The 16832-nt window shown below is 60.8% G+C and overlaps 1 protein-coding gene across 1 annotated transcript in view; it reads left to right on the forward strand.

Annotated features, from left to right (window-relative positions):
• LOC142365234 (MAP kinase-interacting serine/threonine-protein kinase 2-like) overlaps window positions 1-10057 on the forward strand; it is a 29026-nt gene extending 18969 nt beyond the window's left edge. The window contains exons 12-24 of the mRNA XM_075445893.1: window positions 2079-2287; window positions 4337-4424; window positions 4591-4671; window positions 4820-4917; window positions 5915-5994; window positions 6522-6595; window positions 6685-6789; window positions 6892-6947; window positions 7100-7195; window positions 8701-8895; window positions 8992-9156; window positions 9263-9306; window positions 9576-10057. Of these exons, the coding sequence (XP_075302008.1) occupies window positions 2079-2287; window positions 4337-4424; window positions 4591-4671; window positions 4820-4917; window positions 5915-5994; window positions 6522-6595; window positions 6685-6789; window positions 6892-6947; window positions 7100-7195; window positions 8701-8895; window positions 8992-9156; window positions 9263-9304 (1289 nt within the window). The 3' untranslated portion in view covers window positions 9305-9306; window positions 9576-10057. The remainder of the gene's footprint in view (window positions 1-2078; window positions 2288-4336; window positions 4425-4590; window positions 4672-4819; window positions 4918-5914; window positions 5995-6521; window positions 6596-6684; window positions 6790-6891; window positions 6948-7099; window positions 7196-8700; window positions 8896-8991; window positions 9157-9262; window positions 9307-9575) is intronic.
• Window positions 10058-16832: the final 6775 nt, after the last annotated feature.

Consider the following 16832-nt stretch of genomic DNA (forward strand, 5'->3'; position numbering starts at 1 on the left):
CCTCTCCTACGAGGAAAGGCTGAGGGAGCTGGGCTTGTTCAGCCTGGAGAAGAGAAGGCTGAGAGGCGACCTTCGAAATGCCTCTAAATATCTGCAGGGTGGGTGTCAGGAGGACAGGGCCAGACTCTGTTCAGTGGTGCCCAGCGACAGGACAAGGGGCAACGGGCACAAACTGAAGCAGAGGAAGCTCGAGCTGAAGCCGAGGAAGAACTTCTTTCCTCTGAGGGTGACGGAGCCCTGGCCCAGGCTGCCCAGGGAGGTTGTGGAGTCTCCTTCTCTGGAGATATTCAAGGCCCGCCTGGCCACAGTGCTGTGCAGCCTGCTCTGGGTGACCCTGCTTGGGCAGGGGGTTGGGCTGGATGACCCCAGAGGTCCCTGGGAACCCCAAACATTCCGTGGTTCAGTTACTCTCAGAGGCCCCTTGGAACCCCAAACATTCCGTGGTTCCGTTACTCTCAGAGGCCCCTTGGAACCCCAAACATTCCGTGGTTCCGTTACTCTCAGAGGCCCCTTGGAACCCCAGACATTCCGTGGTTCCGTGGTTCAGGGGAGCGTGCAGGGAGCGTGCAGGGAGTGTGCAGAGAGGCCAGGCGTGCACAGAGAGCAAGTCGTGAGCGTGGAGCGTGAGCAGTGACCATGCAAGGAGCACGCGGTAAGTGTGCATTAAGCGTGCAGTGAGTGTGCAGACAGGCCAGGAGCGTGCAGGGAGCTTTCTACGATGGCGTGACTGGCTGGGTAGATGAGGGGAGAGCCGTGGGTGTTGTCTACGTCGACTTCAGCAAGGCTTTGGACACGGTCTCCCATCACATCCTCCTAGGGGAGCTCAGGAAGGGTGGGCTGGGCGAGTGGTCGGTGAGGTGGATTGAGAACTGGCTGAATGGCAGAGCTCAGAGGGTGACATCAGCGGCGCTGAGTCTGGTTGGAGACCGGTAACCAGTGGTGTGCCCCAGGGGTCAGTGCTGGGCCCAGTCTTGTTTAACTTCTTCATCAGTGACCTGGATGAAGAGTTAGAATGTACCCTCAGCAAGTTTGCTGATGACACCAAACTGGGAGGTGTGGTAGACACACCAGCAGGCTGTGCTGCCGTTCAGTGTGACCTGGATAGGCTGGAGAGTTGGGCAGAGAGGAACCTGATGAGGTTCAACAAAGGCAAATGCAGGGTCCTGCACCTGGGGAGGAACAACCCCAGGCACCAGTACAGGCTTGGGGCGGCCCTGCTGGAGAGCAGCTCTGCGGAGAGGGACTGGGGTGCTGGTGGACGACAGGGTGACCATGAGCCAGCAGCGTGCCCTGGCTGCCAAGAAGGCCAATGGCATCCTGGGGTGCATTAGCAGGAGTGTCGCTAATTGGGGTGCCCTCGTTAGCAGCGCTAATGTAGAGCGGGGCCGTGATTGCCCCGGCTGCGAGGGGGGTGGGATTTGGGGGGGCTGGGGGGGTCGCGATCCCCCCGCTGTGTCCCCACCGGCTCTTTGTGGGGGGGGGCCAGACCCGGACTGCGGGTAGGGGGGCGGAGCGTGATGCGGTGCCTGGGAGGGGCGGGGTGCAGGGGGGCGGGGCGATGGCTGCTCGGGAGGGAAGGGGGTGAGCAGCCAATAGGCCGCGCAGGCGGTGACGTCATGCGCAGCCATTGGCCGAGGCGCCGCCACTCGGCGCGTGCGTTCTCAGCCTGGGTCGGCGTCACGCGAGACGTGGGGTGGGGGGGAGGGGAGGGGAGGGGAGGGGGGGACACCCGCGCCGTGACGGGCTCCCACGGTGCCACCCAGCCGGGGTGGGGCCGGGGGGGGGGTGTGGAGTGTGCTGTGACCCCCTGCCGCGCGCAGGCCTCGCGGCTGAGCACCGCCCCGCTCGTGACACGCGTGGGCTGGGGTGGGGGGAGACCCCGGGGGGGGTCCCTGGGGCTCCCCGCACCCCGCCCAGTGCAGCGGGGGGGGCTGGGGGGGTCCCCGCCCCTGGGCGCCGCGGCGGCTCTGCGGGGCCGGTGAGCGCCGGGGGGGTTTTGGGACCGGGGGGGATCCGTGCGGGCCCCGTGCGGGCTGCAGCCCCCTGACACCCGCCCCCCCCGCCTCCTCTCTCCACAGGTCTCGTCTCACCTCCGGCCCCCCCGCGATCGCTCTGCCCGCCCCTCCGCATCCCTCCCCCCCCTCCCGGTTTATTTTCCCTGTTTTGTTGGTTGGTTGGTTGGGCTTTTGCCCACCCCGCACCCCTCCCTTGTTTCTGCCTTCCACCCCCCCGCAGCAAGATGGTGCAAAAGGATTCTGACATCCCCGGTTTCCACCGCTCCTTCAAGGTAAGGGGGTGCTCCCCGCCCCCGTGATGCTCCAGAGGGGGCGGGGGGAGAGTGCTCCGGGGGGGGGACGGGACGGGAGGGTGCTGGGTTGGGGTGCAGGTCCGCAGCGGCTGGATCCTGCGCTCTGCAGCGCTCTGCGCCGCATCCCCTGCCCGGGGTGGGGGGGGCACGGACACACATCAGCCACCTCCCCCCTTCCCCCCCCACCCCGAGGAGAGAGGGGAGCGCCCGGGGTGCTGCCACCCAACCAGGGCTGCAGGACCGCCCTGTCCCCCTGCCCCGGGGGTCGGGGTGCTCCCCGAGGGGGGGTCAAACACCCCCCCCACACCCCCCCCCCACAGCAAGGCTTTGCTCACCCCGCTGCAGCTCCCACGGGTGTCCCCCGTGGGGTGGGTCAGCGGGTGGGCTGCATGTCGTGTCCCCCCCCCAGCTGCACCCATTCACCGCACGTCTGCAAGCAGGGGGTGGGGGGCTGCCGGGCCCAGCCCGGGACCTGTTGTGCGAGGGCCAGATCCTGGCAGGGGGGGTTGCAGCCCGGGCACCAGGACCCCTGTCCCTCCCGGCCACTGTCAGGCGAGGGGGGTGCGAGGGGGGTGTCTGAGTCCCCCCAAACACTGGCTCTCGTCAGCCGGGCAACTTCATGGGAGCTTTGTTTAGTTTGGCCCCCGGGGCTGCGAGGGATGCTGGGAGCTCACCCGAAACCTGCCCGGCTTATTTTAGCTGACACCTAATCCTGCTCTGAGGACTTCTGGCTGGGGTTTGGGCCCCCCCTCCATCCCCCCCACCCCAGGTGGTTGGGGACCAGGACAGAGGGGACACGGGGGACACCTTGGATGCGCTGCCGGAGCCGCCGCGCAGCGTCTGCCCTGCGCGTCCCATCCCCCAAACCTTTTGTGCGCCGGTGCTGTGGCAGCGGGCAGGGCCCCCTGTCCCCCATGTAACCCCCTGGTGCCCCCCTGGGAGGCCTCATCCTGCCCACGGTGCAGGGACTTGGGCCCAAGCCGCTCGTCCCCGCCATGACGTGGGGGCCTTGAGGGGGGCTGGAGGGTGACACTGCACTCCGCAAACCCTGATACTGTCTTTTTTTAGGGGGCTGGGGGGGGAATCTGGCCAAACGCTGCGCAGGAGCGTTTTCAGGCATCAGCCACCACCATCGCCACCACGATGGGGACCCCCCAGCCCCCCGAGAGCCGCCCCGGCAGCAAACAGGCGCTCTCGGGCTGTTTCTGGTGGCGGTGGCCGGGGCTGGCTGCTCCCGCGCCGCGCTGGGGCTGGCAGCCGGCCCGGGCACCGGGGCACCGGGGCGGGTTGGGGAACGCCGCCGGGAGCTGCTGCCTCCACCCAAACAGATTTCGTAACCCCACGGAGGACGGGGCCCTTTCACCTCCCGGCCGGGTGCCCCCGGCACTGCCCCGTCCCGCGGTGGGGTGGCTCAGGGGGGGTTGAAGGTCCCCATGTCCCCTTTGGGGTGCTGGGGGAGGAGGCGCTGGGTTTTGGGTGGGGGAGGCAGTGATTCCCACACCCATCACCCATGCGGGGTGCAGGGAGGGTTGGGAGCGGGGCCCAATCCTGCCAGGTCACGGGCGTCACGCAGCCACGGGCACGGCGCTCACCGGAGCGGCGCTGAGTGGGCTCCGGCCCCCCGTGACCTTGCGGGGAGGCGGGAGGACGCGGTGCGGTGGCTCCGGAGCCCGTCCTGCCCTGTGGCTCTTCTTCCTCCCCCCCTCGCTGTCTACAGGGTCAGGGTGGATATTCGGGGCTGGGTTGGTACGCGCAGCCCCAGTCCCTCTCATCATCGCCCGCGTTCCGGCCTGGGGCTGCTGGCGCAGAGGCATGACCCCGCGGCAACATCCCCGGCAGGAGACGTGGTCAAACCCTTCCTCCTCCTCCTCCTCCTCCGGCTCTGCCGCGTCCCTCTGGCAGCAGTGCCGTGAGCCGGTGCCCTGCACGAGCAGAGCGTGTGCCAAGGCCAGCGGCGTGCCTGGACCGGGTGGGCGGTGTCGGCTGGTCCAGCAGCTGCCGTCTCACTCGTGTTCTTGGCCCTTGCAGGAACAAAACCCCTTTGAGCTGGCGTTTGACCTGAAGCTCGACAAGTCCAATGACCTGGAGCCCGTCTTTGAGTGCCCGTCCCGTCCTGGTGAGCTGCGGATGTCCGCCCGGCGGGGTCCCCTCACCCTGGACCCCGGGATGTCGGCCCTCTGCGTTGCCCCGAAGGCGTTGGGGGGCTGCCCCGGGGGTGGTGATGCTGGGGGGAGCGCAGGGTGGCCGAGGTGACTCACTCCGGTGGCTTTGCTCCGGCGCAGACGTGCCTTTGAGTCAGGCCATCGACATCCCCAATGCCAAGAAAAGGAGCAAGAAGAACAGCTTCTCCGGCAGGTTCAAAGGTGAGCAAGGCTGCCCAGGGACCCCAGGGGCCCCCCCCCTGGGCTGTGGCAGGGCTGGGAGCCTTCCTGGTGTCCCCAGGCTCGGGGACAGCCGTGGTGTCCCGTGCCTCGGTGGGGCCGGCAGCTCAGGCGCCCTCTCTCCTGCCAGATGTTTACCAGCTGCACGACGAGGTGCTGGGAGAAGGGGCCCAAGGCAGAATCCAGACCTGCGTTAACCTCGTCACCAACAAGGAGTACGCAGTGAAGGTAAAGCTCTGCGGCTTGGGGCTGCAGAGCCGGCTCCTGCCCACCCCCTGTCTCAGTTTCCCCTTCTGCCCTCCACATCCTGGGCTCCTGGCTCTCCTGGCTGTGCGGAGCTGGCACAGGACGACGGTTTCACGGGGTAGAGGGGATGGAGAGGGGCAGGAGCGGGGCGGGGCCAGGCCACGCAGGTGGCACGCTGTCCTCTGCCACCGCCCAGCTGCAGGACCTTTGTCAACCCCCTTAGCCACGCTCCTATCCCTGTAAATTAGGGCAGACGCGAGATTAAATTGACGCTTGCGCCGCGTCTAGGGACTTGGGGCAAGCAGGGGCATGTGGTGTGGCAGGGTGGCCAGCCCCCGCTCGCCCCAGGGAGGTCTTTGTGCCCCCACAAACACTAGAGGGGTCGGGGTGAGCCAGCTGCTTTTGGGGTCAGGGATGGTGGTGCCGCGTCCCTGCACCCCACAGGCTCCCAGTCACGGCGTGGGGCGGCTGGGACAGGCCCTGTGTCCAAACGCAAGGGGCACTTGGCTTCCCCTGTTGCCCCGGGGCTGCTTTTGGGTGCCCAAGCAGGGAAACTGAGGCAGGGGGAGGGCTGCATGGCGGTTGGGTGCTCAGTGTGCCCCGAAGGGCTGGGGGTCAGTGGGACCACCCAGCTCTCCCCCGCGGGTGGGGACCCCCTGCTCACCCCATGGCACGTCCACCAGGCACCCGCTGTGCCAGCGCCCGGCGGGGCGAAGGGCCGTGCTCCGCTGCCGGGGCGGCTGCGCCGGGGCTCGGCCGCAGAGCTCGCCTTGGCCGCGGGCCCCGGGTGGGAGCGGCTTGGCCCCGCCGCCGGGAACAGCCTGTTCTGCTGCCTTAACCTCTTCGGGCACACCCTGCCTGCCTCTGCCCGGCCCCGGGGGTCCCCAGCGCCGGCTGGGTTGGGGCGCGGTGGTTGCCGGCCCCGGTCCCTCCCCGGCAGCGGTGCCTGTCCCTGAGTCTCGCCCGCTTTGCCTTGCAGATCATCGAGAAGCGCCAGGGCCGAGTCCGCAACAGGGTCTTCCGGGAGGTGGCGATGCTGAATCTGTGCCAGGGACACAGGTACCGCAGGGCAGCCGCCGTCCCCGTCCCCCACCGTGGGCACAGGGCGCGGGCTGAGACCGGGCTGACGCTCGCGACACCCATGGGCGGCAGGCAGGCCGCCCTCCTGCGCGGCTCTCCCTCCGCGTGGCCTCGCCGGGAGCATCCCGAGGCGACGTGGAGCCGCTTGCCATGACGACGGGGGCCGCGGCGGCCGAGTTGGAGTGGTGCCGAGGGGCGAGCCGAGCTGCCGCCGCGGCGTTCGCCGTCCCGCCGCGGAGAGCTGCTGAGCGGGGCTGTTTCTGGAGCGGGGCGAGCGAGCCAGGAGGGTCTGCGAGCAATTAGGGAGCGGGGCCCGGCGCTGGAAGCCCCTCTCCCTGCTGGAATGTGGCCGGGGGCCCCAGCCGCGTGGTTTCAGTCGCTGGAAACCCGATTTTCTCCTCCGTTGGCCCTCCCCCGGGGAGCCGTGCGGGGTGGGGGGCTGCGGGGAGGGGGGGACCCCGCGATCTCTTTGGGAGGACGCCGGGCTGACGCCGCCGTCCCCGCAGGAACATCCTCCAGCTGATCGAGTTCTTCGAGGAGGAGGAGAGGTTTTACCTGGTGGTTGAGAAGATGAGGGGAGGTGAGTGCGGTGCCGGGGCGGGGGGAGCGGGGGCGGAGGGAGCCCCCACAACACCCACGAGCCCCCACTCCGCTCTCGCCCGGCCGCAGGCTCCATCGTGACCCACATCCTGCAGAGATGCCGCTTCAACGAGCTGGAGGCCAGCATGGTGGTGCGGGACATCGCCAGCGCCCTGCACTTTTTGCACAGCAAAGGTGAGCCGAGCCACCCCGGGGTGCAGACCTTCTGCTGTGGAAATCTTGGGGGGGGGGGGTGGGCAGGCTTTTCCACTCATCGCCTCTTCTCCCCCCTCCCAGGAATTGCTCACAGGGATTTAAAACCAGCAAATATTCTGTGCGAGCGCCCGGACCAGGTGAGCGGGGAGCAGGGGGTGCTGCTGGGGCTGGGGGGGCCCTGGTTCCCCGCGGGGGATGTTGCTGCGGCAGCTGGGGCACGAACGTGGGGCTGAGGGTACCTGGGGGCTGCTGGGGGGGGTCACTGGCCGCTGCTCCCCCCCCTCCCCAGGTCTTCCCGGTAAAGATCTGCGACTTTGACCTGGCAAGCGGCATCAGACTCAATGGCAATTGCTCCCCCATTTCCACCCCGGAGCTGCTCTCGCTGGTAAGCGTGCAAACCACGGGGCAGAGGGGCTATAATGTCGATGGGGGGGTTCGGGGGGGGGTGGAATGTCCATGGAGGGGGGAATGTCCCTGGAGGGGCCCCCCAGGCTTTGGGGCTGCGTGCAGCCCCCCGCTGCTCGTCGCTCCCATCGCTGCGGGACCCCCCCTCGGCGGCGGCGGGCGAGATGCGGTTCTGTAACGTGGGGGGGCCGGGCGGCGCAGGGGGGGCTGGCGCAGAGCCCGGGCTGCTGTGAGCCTTAGCAACAGCCGGCCCCGGCGGAGGCAGCTGTGCAGAGGCTGTGCTTTTGGGGAGAAGTGGGTCAGGCGAGGGGCTGGGGGGGCCACCGTGATCCCCCCCCCCTACTCTGGTTGCGGGTGAGAGGGAGCTGGGGCTGCTTGCGTGCGGTGCAGCCCCTGCAGGGTGGGCACCCCGAAAGCTTCTGGGGAACCCCTGTGTTGCAAGGAGCTGTCTCACATTTGGGGGGGGGCACATACCAAGCCTGCCCCCCCCTGCAGAAAACCCTGCTCCTCTTATCACCAGCAGCAGGGCCCCCCCGGCGCAGGGTGTTGCCCTGTGCCCCGCTGTTTTCGGGGTGCTCACGGTGTTTCTGGGGTGCTCACGTGCTGGGGAGGGGGCAGAGCCTGGCCAACGCAGGGTGCCCAACAGCAGAGGTGGGGGCCAAAACACCCCCCCCTCCTCGTTCCTCCGCGTTTCCCCTCCGCCAGGGGGAGGACCTGAATTTCTGAGGTGTCCCGAGTTTCCCGTTCTCAGCAGCGGGGGCAGAGGGGGGTGGGTGCTGTGGTCCCTGCCGGGTGGAAGCCCATGCAGGGTTGCTGCGGGTTGGGCTTGCGTGGGGTTTTTTATTTCTTCTTGCGGTGGCATCAGCTGCCAGGGCTGGCGAGGCGTCTCGTTAGGAGGCCTCTCGTTATGTTACGGGGTGATTATCTGCTGGCTGCAGCTCTGCTCTCCCCTGGTCACGAGGCGGTGCGGGCTGCGGGTCGGGTCACGTGCGCTGGAAAGCCCCAGAGCCCCGGGAGCCGTGGGGGAACCGTGGGGGAACGGGACCGCTGGCTCTCGCCTCGCGTCAGCGTTAGCTCCTCCGGCACCGGATCCGGCGCCCGCTGCGGCGGCCCTGCCCGCGTCAGGCAGGGGAACAGGCAGAGCCGGCTCCGTCCCCGCCGCCGTGTCCTGGGTGATGGGACGGACGCTGCCCCGCTGAGCCGGCCCGGTGGCGGCAGTGCTGGGGGGGGGTCTGGGGTGAGTGTTGCACCCCTTCAGGGTTTTATTTTTTTCGGGGTGGCAGGGCTATGGCATCTCCCACGTGGCGATGGGAAACCTGGCCGGGATGATCTGCCCTGCCAGGACCAAACCCGGGAAGCGGCCGTGTCTGCACCCTCATTTTGGAGGGGGTAGCCCCTTAGTTCTGGCAGACGCCCCCCCCAGTCTCTCAGCTCTGCCCCATCGCTCCCCTGTCCTTTGGGGCTCACCCCCGCCTCTCCCCGCAGTGCGGCACCCCCGAGTACATGGCCCCGGAGGTGGTGGAAACTTTATATGAGAACGAGGAGACGCCCACCTACGACAAGCGCTGCGACCTGTGGAGCCTGGGTGTCCTCCTGTACATCATGCTGAGCGGGTACCCCCCCTTCATGGGCGACTGCGGCTGCGACTGGGACAGCGGCGGGTCGTGCGACAGCTGCAAGGTGCGTGGCGGACCCCGGCAGTGCCGAAACCCGCCGCTGGTTTGGCAGCACCCTTCCCAGCTCAGCCCCTTTTTTATTTCCTCCCCCCCCACCCAGGAGATGCTCTTGGAGAGCATCCAGGACGGGAAGTACGAGTTTCGCGACAAGGACTGGGCGCACATCTCCTCTGGGGCCAAAGATCTCATTTCCAGGCTGCTGGTGCGAGATGCCAAGAAGCGGCTCAGCGCGGCCCAGGTCCTGGAGCACCCCTGGGTGCAGGGGGTGAGTGCTGCTGCCCCCCCCTCCCCCCCTCCACTCCCGAATGCCAGGGTGGGGGGACACCCCATTGCGGGGTGCTCGGCTCTGACCTGGCTGCGTTTCGTTGCAGTGTGCCCTGGGTAACACCCTGCTGACCCCCATCATCTTGTAGAGGTGAGCATGGGTGGCCCTGGGGTGGGGGTGGGGGACACATTCCAGCCCCCCATATCCTGGCTCCTCTCCCCAGTGAGCTGCTCTCGGCTCTGCTCGGCTGCGGCTCTCGCCATCTGGGCAGCGGTTGCAGCACGTGATTCGGGCTGGAGCCATGTTTTTGGTGCCTGACCCATCTGGCATGGCATGCGCGCGAGGGGACACCCTGATATTTGCCCCCCAACCTCCCTCCAGCCCCCCGCATCCCACCCTGAGCCACTTTCTCCCCGCAGGAAGAGCAGTGCCAAAGAGCTCACCTCCTTCGCCGCAGAGGCCGTTGCTGTCAACCACCAGCTGACATGGTGCGACAAGGACGAGGAAGAGGAGGCGGAGGAGGAAGCACGGCCCAACATCATCAGTGCTACCTCATGGGCCATGCAGCTCTACCCCCACTCTGAGTCCAAGCTGGCCAAGCGGCAGCAGAAGAGCAACTTGGTCAAGGCAGTGGCTACTGGGAAGCACCTGGTAGCCCCCGTGGTCCTGGTGGCTGACCAAGCCTGAGCTGCACCCCTCGGACCTGCTGTACCCCACGTCCCCCCCATCCTCCTTCTTTCTTCCCACCCCCCCCAACCCCCCACCATTTCTGGCTACTGACAAGATCAGGACTCGTCCCTGTGGCTGGTTTCCAGGGTTTTGCTGATCTTGTAGGTCTGGGGTTGGGAGGGTTTGTTGAAGATTTGTTTTTTAAGGTATTAAATCAAACGTGAGGTTGCTTCACCCAGGACATGCTCAAGGACATCTGACTGACACACGGACTTTTGTTTCCCCGACTCTTGGTTTCTCCTCTGACATTTTTTCCTCCCTCCCTGACAGAATCACAGAATCACAGAATAATAGGGGTTGGAAGGGATCTCTGTGGGTCATCTAGTCCAACCCTCCTGCCGAAGCAGGGTCACCTACAGCAGGCTGCACAGGACCTTGTCCAGGCGGGTCTTGAATATCTCCAGAGAAGGAGACTCCACAGCCTCCCTGGGCAGCCTGGGCCAGGGCTCCGTCACCCTCAGAGGGAAGAAGTTCTTCCTCATGTTCAGATGGAACTTCCTGTGCTTCAGTTTGTGCCCATTGCCCCTTGTCCTGTCACTGGGCACCACTGAAAAGAGCTTGGCCCCATCCTCCTGACACCCACCCTGCAGATATTTGTAGGCATTTATAAGGTCCCCTCGCAGCCTTCTCTTCTTCAGACTGAACAAGCCCAGCTCCCTCAGCCTCTCCTCGTAGGGGAGATGCTCCTGTCCCCTCATCATCCTCGTAGCCCTCCGCTGGACTCTCTCCAGTAGCTCCTCATCTTTCTTGAACTGGGGAGCCCAGCACTGGACACAGGACTCCAGATGGGGCCTCCCCAGGGCAGAGCAGAGGGGGAGGAGAACCTCCCTCGCCCTGCTGCCCACACTCCTCCTAATGCACCCCAGGATCCCATTGGCCTTCTTGGCAGCCAGGGAACACTGCTGGCTCATGGTCACCCTGTCTTCCCACAGGACACCCAGGTCCCTCTCCGCAGAGCTGCTCTCCAGCAGGTCCACCCCAAGCCTGTACTGGTGCATGGGGTTGTTCCTCCCCAGGTGCAGGACCCTGCATTTGCCTTTGTTGAACCTCATCAGGTTCCTCTCTGCCCAGCTTTCCAAAGGACTCTTTGTATCTGCGGCCGCTTTGCCGAGTTCAGCTCGTTTCATGCTGTGAACAAAAGGCCCTCGGTCGCGTTTTCGACAACGGGAGTTGCGTTTTGACCTCGTCCCTCCCTTCGGAGCTGCGGGTCTTTCTCTGATGTTGGGGTCGATCCCACAAATCCCCCTCCCGGGGGTCTGGGAGGCATCTCCCGGGCACAGGGACCCACGCCGTCCCGTGCTCGGGGACATCCCCAGCTGCGCTTCGAGGGGCTGCAGCGGGCAGGGAGCAGCTCGGGCCGGGGAGAGACGGTGCCAGCGAGGGAGCAGCTCCCGTCCCACTGAGCCGCCCTCTCTCCTCGGCAGCCTGCTTTCAGCTACTCACCCCTTTTTTTTTTCTTTTTTTTTTTTTTTTTTAATTGTTGGTTTTAAACTGCCAGCTCTGCTTTTCTGCAGGGCATGGAGAAATGTCTTCCTTTCCTCCTGCGCTCCGGCCGGCGGCTCCCCGGGGGTAAGGTCAGAGCCGGGGGGATGCTCAGGCGCCTGGGGACGTGCTCTTGCGCTGGGTCAGGCGTTGCACCCCTGTTTTCAGAGGGGGGGGCTCACCAGTGGCTGGTGGAGGTGCAGGGCAGGGTAGGGTCTCCAGGGCGGCTGGAGCAGCCAAAAAATAATACCCCTGCGGGAATAAGGGGGTGCTCTGTGGGAAGGGAAGGACCCCCCTTTAAAGAGCGCTGGCACTCATTGCAGGGCAGTGTGACCTGGCGTGGCTTCAGGCTGGCCCCGAGGCTGCAGTGGCCGGAGGGTGTGGGGGTGCCGAGTGCCCCAGGATGTGCCGGTGGGCGAGCGGCTGGGCTGGCGGCAGCACCCGAGGGCCACGGCACTGAGGAGCAGCTTGGGAAGGGCTCGGGATGCAGGGTCGGAGGGTTTGGGGTCGTGGCAGCAGTGCAGGGTCGGAAGGGCGGCTGGGGAGAGCTGGGCATGCGTGTTCACGTCTGTGCATCCGTGTTCATGTGGGTCAAAACACCCAAAAACACACGCTGCCACCTCAAATACCCAACACCACGCATTGCCACCTGAAAGACCCAGCAACACGCATTGCCATCTAAAAGACCCAGCAACACACATTGCCACCTAAAACACCACACACCACACCTTGCCACCTAAAAGATGCAACAACACACATTGCCACCAAAAAGACCCAACACCACACACTGCCACCTAAAACACCCAACACATATTGAAACTTAAAGACCCAGCAACACACATTGCCACCTAAAACAGCCAACACACATTGCCACCCCAAAACCCAAATACACACATTGCAACCTAAAAGACCCAACAACACTCATTGCCACCTAAAAGACGCAAGAACACACATTGCCACCTCAAAGATCCAACAACACATATTGCCACCTAAAAGACACAACACCACACATTGCCACCTCAAAGACCCAACAACACACATTGCCACCTAAAAGACCAAACACCACACAGTGCCACCTAAAAGACCCAACACACATTACCACCTCAAACAACCAACAACACACATTGCCACCTAAAAGAATCAACACTCATTGCCACCTAAAAGAGCCAACAACACACATTGCAAACTAAAAGCTCCAACACACATTGCCACCTCAAACACCTAACAACACACATTGCCACCTAAAAGACCCAGCAACACACATTGCCACCAAAAAGACCCAACAACACAAATTGCCACCTAACAGACCCAATAACGCATATTGCCACCTAAAGAACATAGCAATAGATATTGCCACCTAAAACACGCAACACACATTGCCACCTGAAAGACCAAAGAAAACTTGAAACTTAAAGACCCAACAACACCCATTGCCACCTCAAATACCCAACACACACTTCCACCTAAAAGACCCAACAACACACATTGCAAACTAAAAGACCCATAACCACTCATGGCTACCTAAAAACGCAAGAACACAAATTGCCACCTAAAAGACCCAACACACATTGCCACCTAAAAGACCCAACAACACACATTGCAAACTAAAAGACCCAAAACAACACATATTGCCACGTAACAGACCCAACACACATTGCTACCTAAAAGATCAGAAAACAGACTTTGCCATCCTAAAAGACCCAACCACACACATTGCCACTTAAAAGACAGGACACCACACATTGCCACCTCAAAGAACCAGCAACAAACATTGCCACCAAAAAGACCCAGCAACACACATTGCCACCTCAAAGACCCAACAAAACTTGAAACTTAAAGACCAAACAACCACCATTTCCACCTAAATAAACAATTACACATAGCCAACTCAAAGACCCAACAACACACATTGCCACCTAAAAGACCCAAAACCACACATTGACACCTACAACACCCAGCAACACACAGTGCCACCTAAAAGACCCAAAACCACACATTGCCAACTAAAAGACCCAACAACACACATTGCCACCTAAAAGACGCAACACACATTGTCACCTGAAAGACACAACACACATAGCCACCTAAAAGAGCAAACAACACACATTGCCACCTAAAAGACCCAGCAACAAACAGTGCCACCAAAAACACCCAACACCAGACATTGCCACCTAAAAGACCCAACAGCAATCATTGCCACCTAAAGGACCCAACACATATTGCCACCTAAAAGACCCTACAATACACATTGCCACCAAAAAGACCCAACATTCATTGCCACCTAAAACACCCAACAACACAGAGTGCCACCTAAAAGACCCAGCAACACACTTTCCACCTCAAAGACCCAACACCGCACATTCCTACTTAAAAGACACAACACCAGACATTGTCACCAAAAAGACCCAAAACCACACATTGCCACGTCAAAGACCAAACAACACACATTGCCACCTAAAAGACCCAACACACATTGGCACCTAAAAGACCCAGCAACAAACATTGCCACCAAAAGGACCCAAAACCACACATTGCCACCTAAAAGACCCAGCAACACGCATTGCCACCTAAAATAACCAACACACATTGCCACCTAAAAGACCAAACACACATTGGCACCGGAAAGACCCAAAACCACACATTGCCACTTAAAAGTCCCAACAACACCTATTGCCACCTAAAAGACCCAACACCACACATTGCCACCTAAAAGACCCAATACCACACATTGCCACCTACAACACCGAGCAACATACAGTGCCACCTAAAAGACTCAACACCACACATTGCCACATAGAAGACCCAGCAACACACATTGCCACTTAAAAGACGCAAGAACACACATTGCCACCTAAAAGACTCAACAACACATTGCTACCTAAAAGATGTAGCAACACACATTGCCACCTAAAAGACCCAACAACACACATTGCCACCTAAATGACCAAACACCCATAGAAAACTCAAAGACCCAACAACACACATCGCCACCTAAAAGTCACAACACATTTTGCCACCTAAAAGACCCAGCAACACACATTGCCACCTAAAAGACCTAACACCAGACATTGCCACCTAAAGGACACAACAACACACATTGCCACCTAAAATAACCAACACACATTGCCACCTAAAAGACCCAACAACACATATTGCAACGTAAAAGACCCAACACACATTGCTACCTAAAAGATCAGACAACACAGATTGCCACCTAAAAGACCCAGCAACACACTTTGCCAAATAAAACACCCGACAACAGAGACTGCCACCTAAAACACCCAACACCACACATTGCCACCTAAAAGACCCAAAACCACACATTGACACCTACAACACCCAGCAACACACAGTGCCACCTAAAAGACCCAAAACCACACATTGCCAACTAAAAGACCCAACAACACACATTGCCACCTAAAAGACGCAACACACATTGTCACCTGAAAGACACAACACACATAGCCACCTAAAAGAGCAAACAACACACATTGCCACCTAAAAGACCCAGCAACAAACAGTGCCACCAAAAACACCCAACACCAGACATTGCCACCTAAGACACAAAGCAAACATTGCCACCTAAAAGACCCAACACATATTGCCACCTAAAACACCCAACACATATTGCCATCTAAAAGAGCAAACAACACACATTGCAACCAAAAAGACCAAACAAACATTGCCACCTCAAAGACCCGACAACACACATTGCCACCTAAAAGACCCAACAAACATTGCCACCTCAAAGACCCAACAACACACATTGCCACCTAAAAGACCCACCACACTTTGCCACCTAAAAAAACCAACAACACACATTGCCACCTAAAAGAACCAACACACATTGACACCTAAAAGGCCCAACACACATTGCCACCTAAAAGACCCAGCAACACACACTGCCACCTAAAACACCCAACAGCATTGCCACCTAAAAAACCTAAATGTACTCATTGTCACCTAAAACACTAAACACACATTGCCACATTGAAAACAAAACAACACATATTGCAACCTAGAAGACCCAGCAACACACATTGCTACCAAAAAGACCCCAAACCACACATTGCTACCTCAAAGACCCAACACACATTGCCACCTAAAAGACCCTACACAACACATTGCCACATAAAAGACTCAACACACATTGCAAACTAAAAGACCCAGCAACACAGAATCACAGAATAGTAGGGTTTGGAATGGACTTCTGTGGGTCATCTAGTCCAACCCTCCTGCCGAAGCAGGGTCACCTACAGCAGGCTGCACAGGACCTTGTCCAGGCGGGTCTTGAATATGTCTAGAGAAGAAGACTCCACAACCTCCCTGGGCAGCCTGTTCCAGTGCTCCATCACCCTCAGAGGGAAGAAGTTCTTCCTCATGTTCAGACGGAACTTCCTGTGCCTCAGTTTGTGCCCATTGCCCCTTGTCCTGTCACTGGGCACCACTGAAAAGAGCTTGGCCCCATCCTCCTGACACCCACTCTTGCGATATTTATAAGCATTTATTAGGTCCCCTCGCAGCCTTCTCTTCTTCAGGCTGAACAAGCCCAGCTCCCTCAGCCTCTCCTCGTAGGGGAGATGTTCCAGTCCCCTCATCATCCTTGTAGCCCTCCGCTGGACTCTCTCCAGTAGCTCTTCATCTTTCTTGAACTGGGGAGCCCAGAACTGGACACAGTACTCCAGATGAGGCCTCACCAGGGCAGTGTAGAGGGGAAGGAGAACCTCCCTCGTCCTGCTGGCCACACTCTTCTTGATGCACCCCAGGATCCCATTGGCTTTCTTGGCAGCCAGGGCACACTGCTGGCTCATGGTTAACCTGTCGTCCACCAGGACACCCAGGTCCCTCTCCGCACAGCTGCTCTCCAGCAGGTCTACCCCAAGCCTGTACTGGTGCATGTGGTTGTTCCTCCCCAGGTGCAGGACCCTGCATTTGCCTTTGTTGAACCTCATCAGGTTCCTCTCTGCCCAACTCTCCAGCCTATCCAGGTCACGCTGAATGGCAGCACAGCCTTCTGGTGTGTCTACCACACCTCTCAGTTTGGTGTCATCAGCAAACTTGCTGAGGGTACATTCTAACTCTTCATCCAGGTCGTTGATGAAGTTAAACAAGACTGGGCCCAGTACTGACCCCTGGGGGACACCACTTGTTACCAGCCTCCAACTAGACCCAGCGCCGCTGATGACAGCCCTCTGAGTTCTGCCATTCAGCTAGTTCTCTATCCACTTCACCGACCACTCATCCAGCCCACACTTCCTCAGCTTCCCTAGGAGGATATCATGGGAGACTGTGTCGAAAGCCTTGCTGAAGTCAAGGTAGACAACATCCACGGCTCTCCCTTCATCTACCCAGCCAGTCATGTCATCGTAGAAAGCTATCAGATTGGTCAGGCATGATTTCCCCTTGGTGAACCCATGCTGACTACTCCTCATAACCTTCTTTTCTTCCACTTGCTTCATGGTGGC

The sequence above is a fragment of the Opisthocomus hoazin genome, chromosome 33, assembly GCF_030867145.1.
Source record: "Opisthocomus hoazin isolate bOpiHoa1 chromosome 33, bOpiHoa1.hap1, whole genome shotgun sequence".
Taxonomy (NCBI): Eukaryota; Metazoa; Chordata; class Aves; order Opisthocomiformes; family Opisthocomidae; genus Opisthocomus; species Opisthocomus hoazin.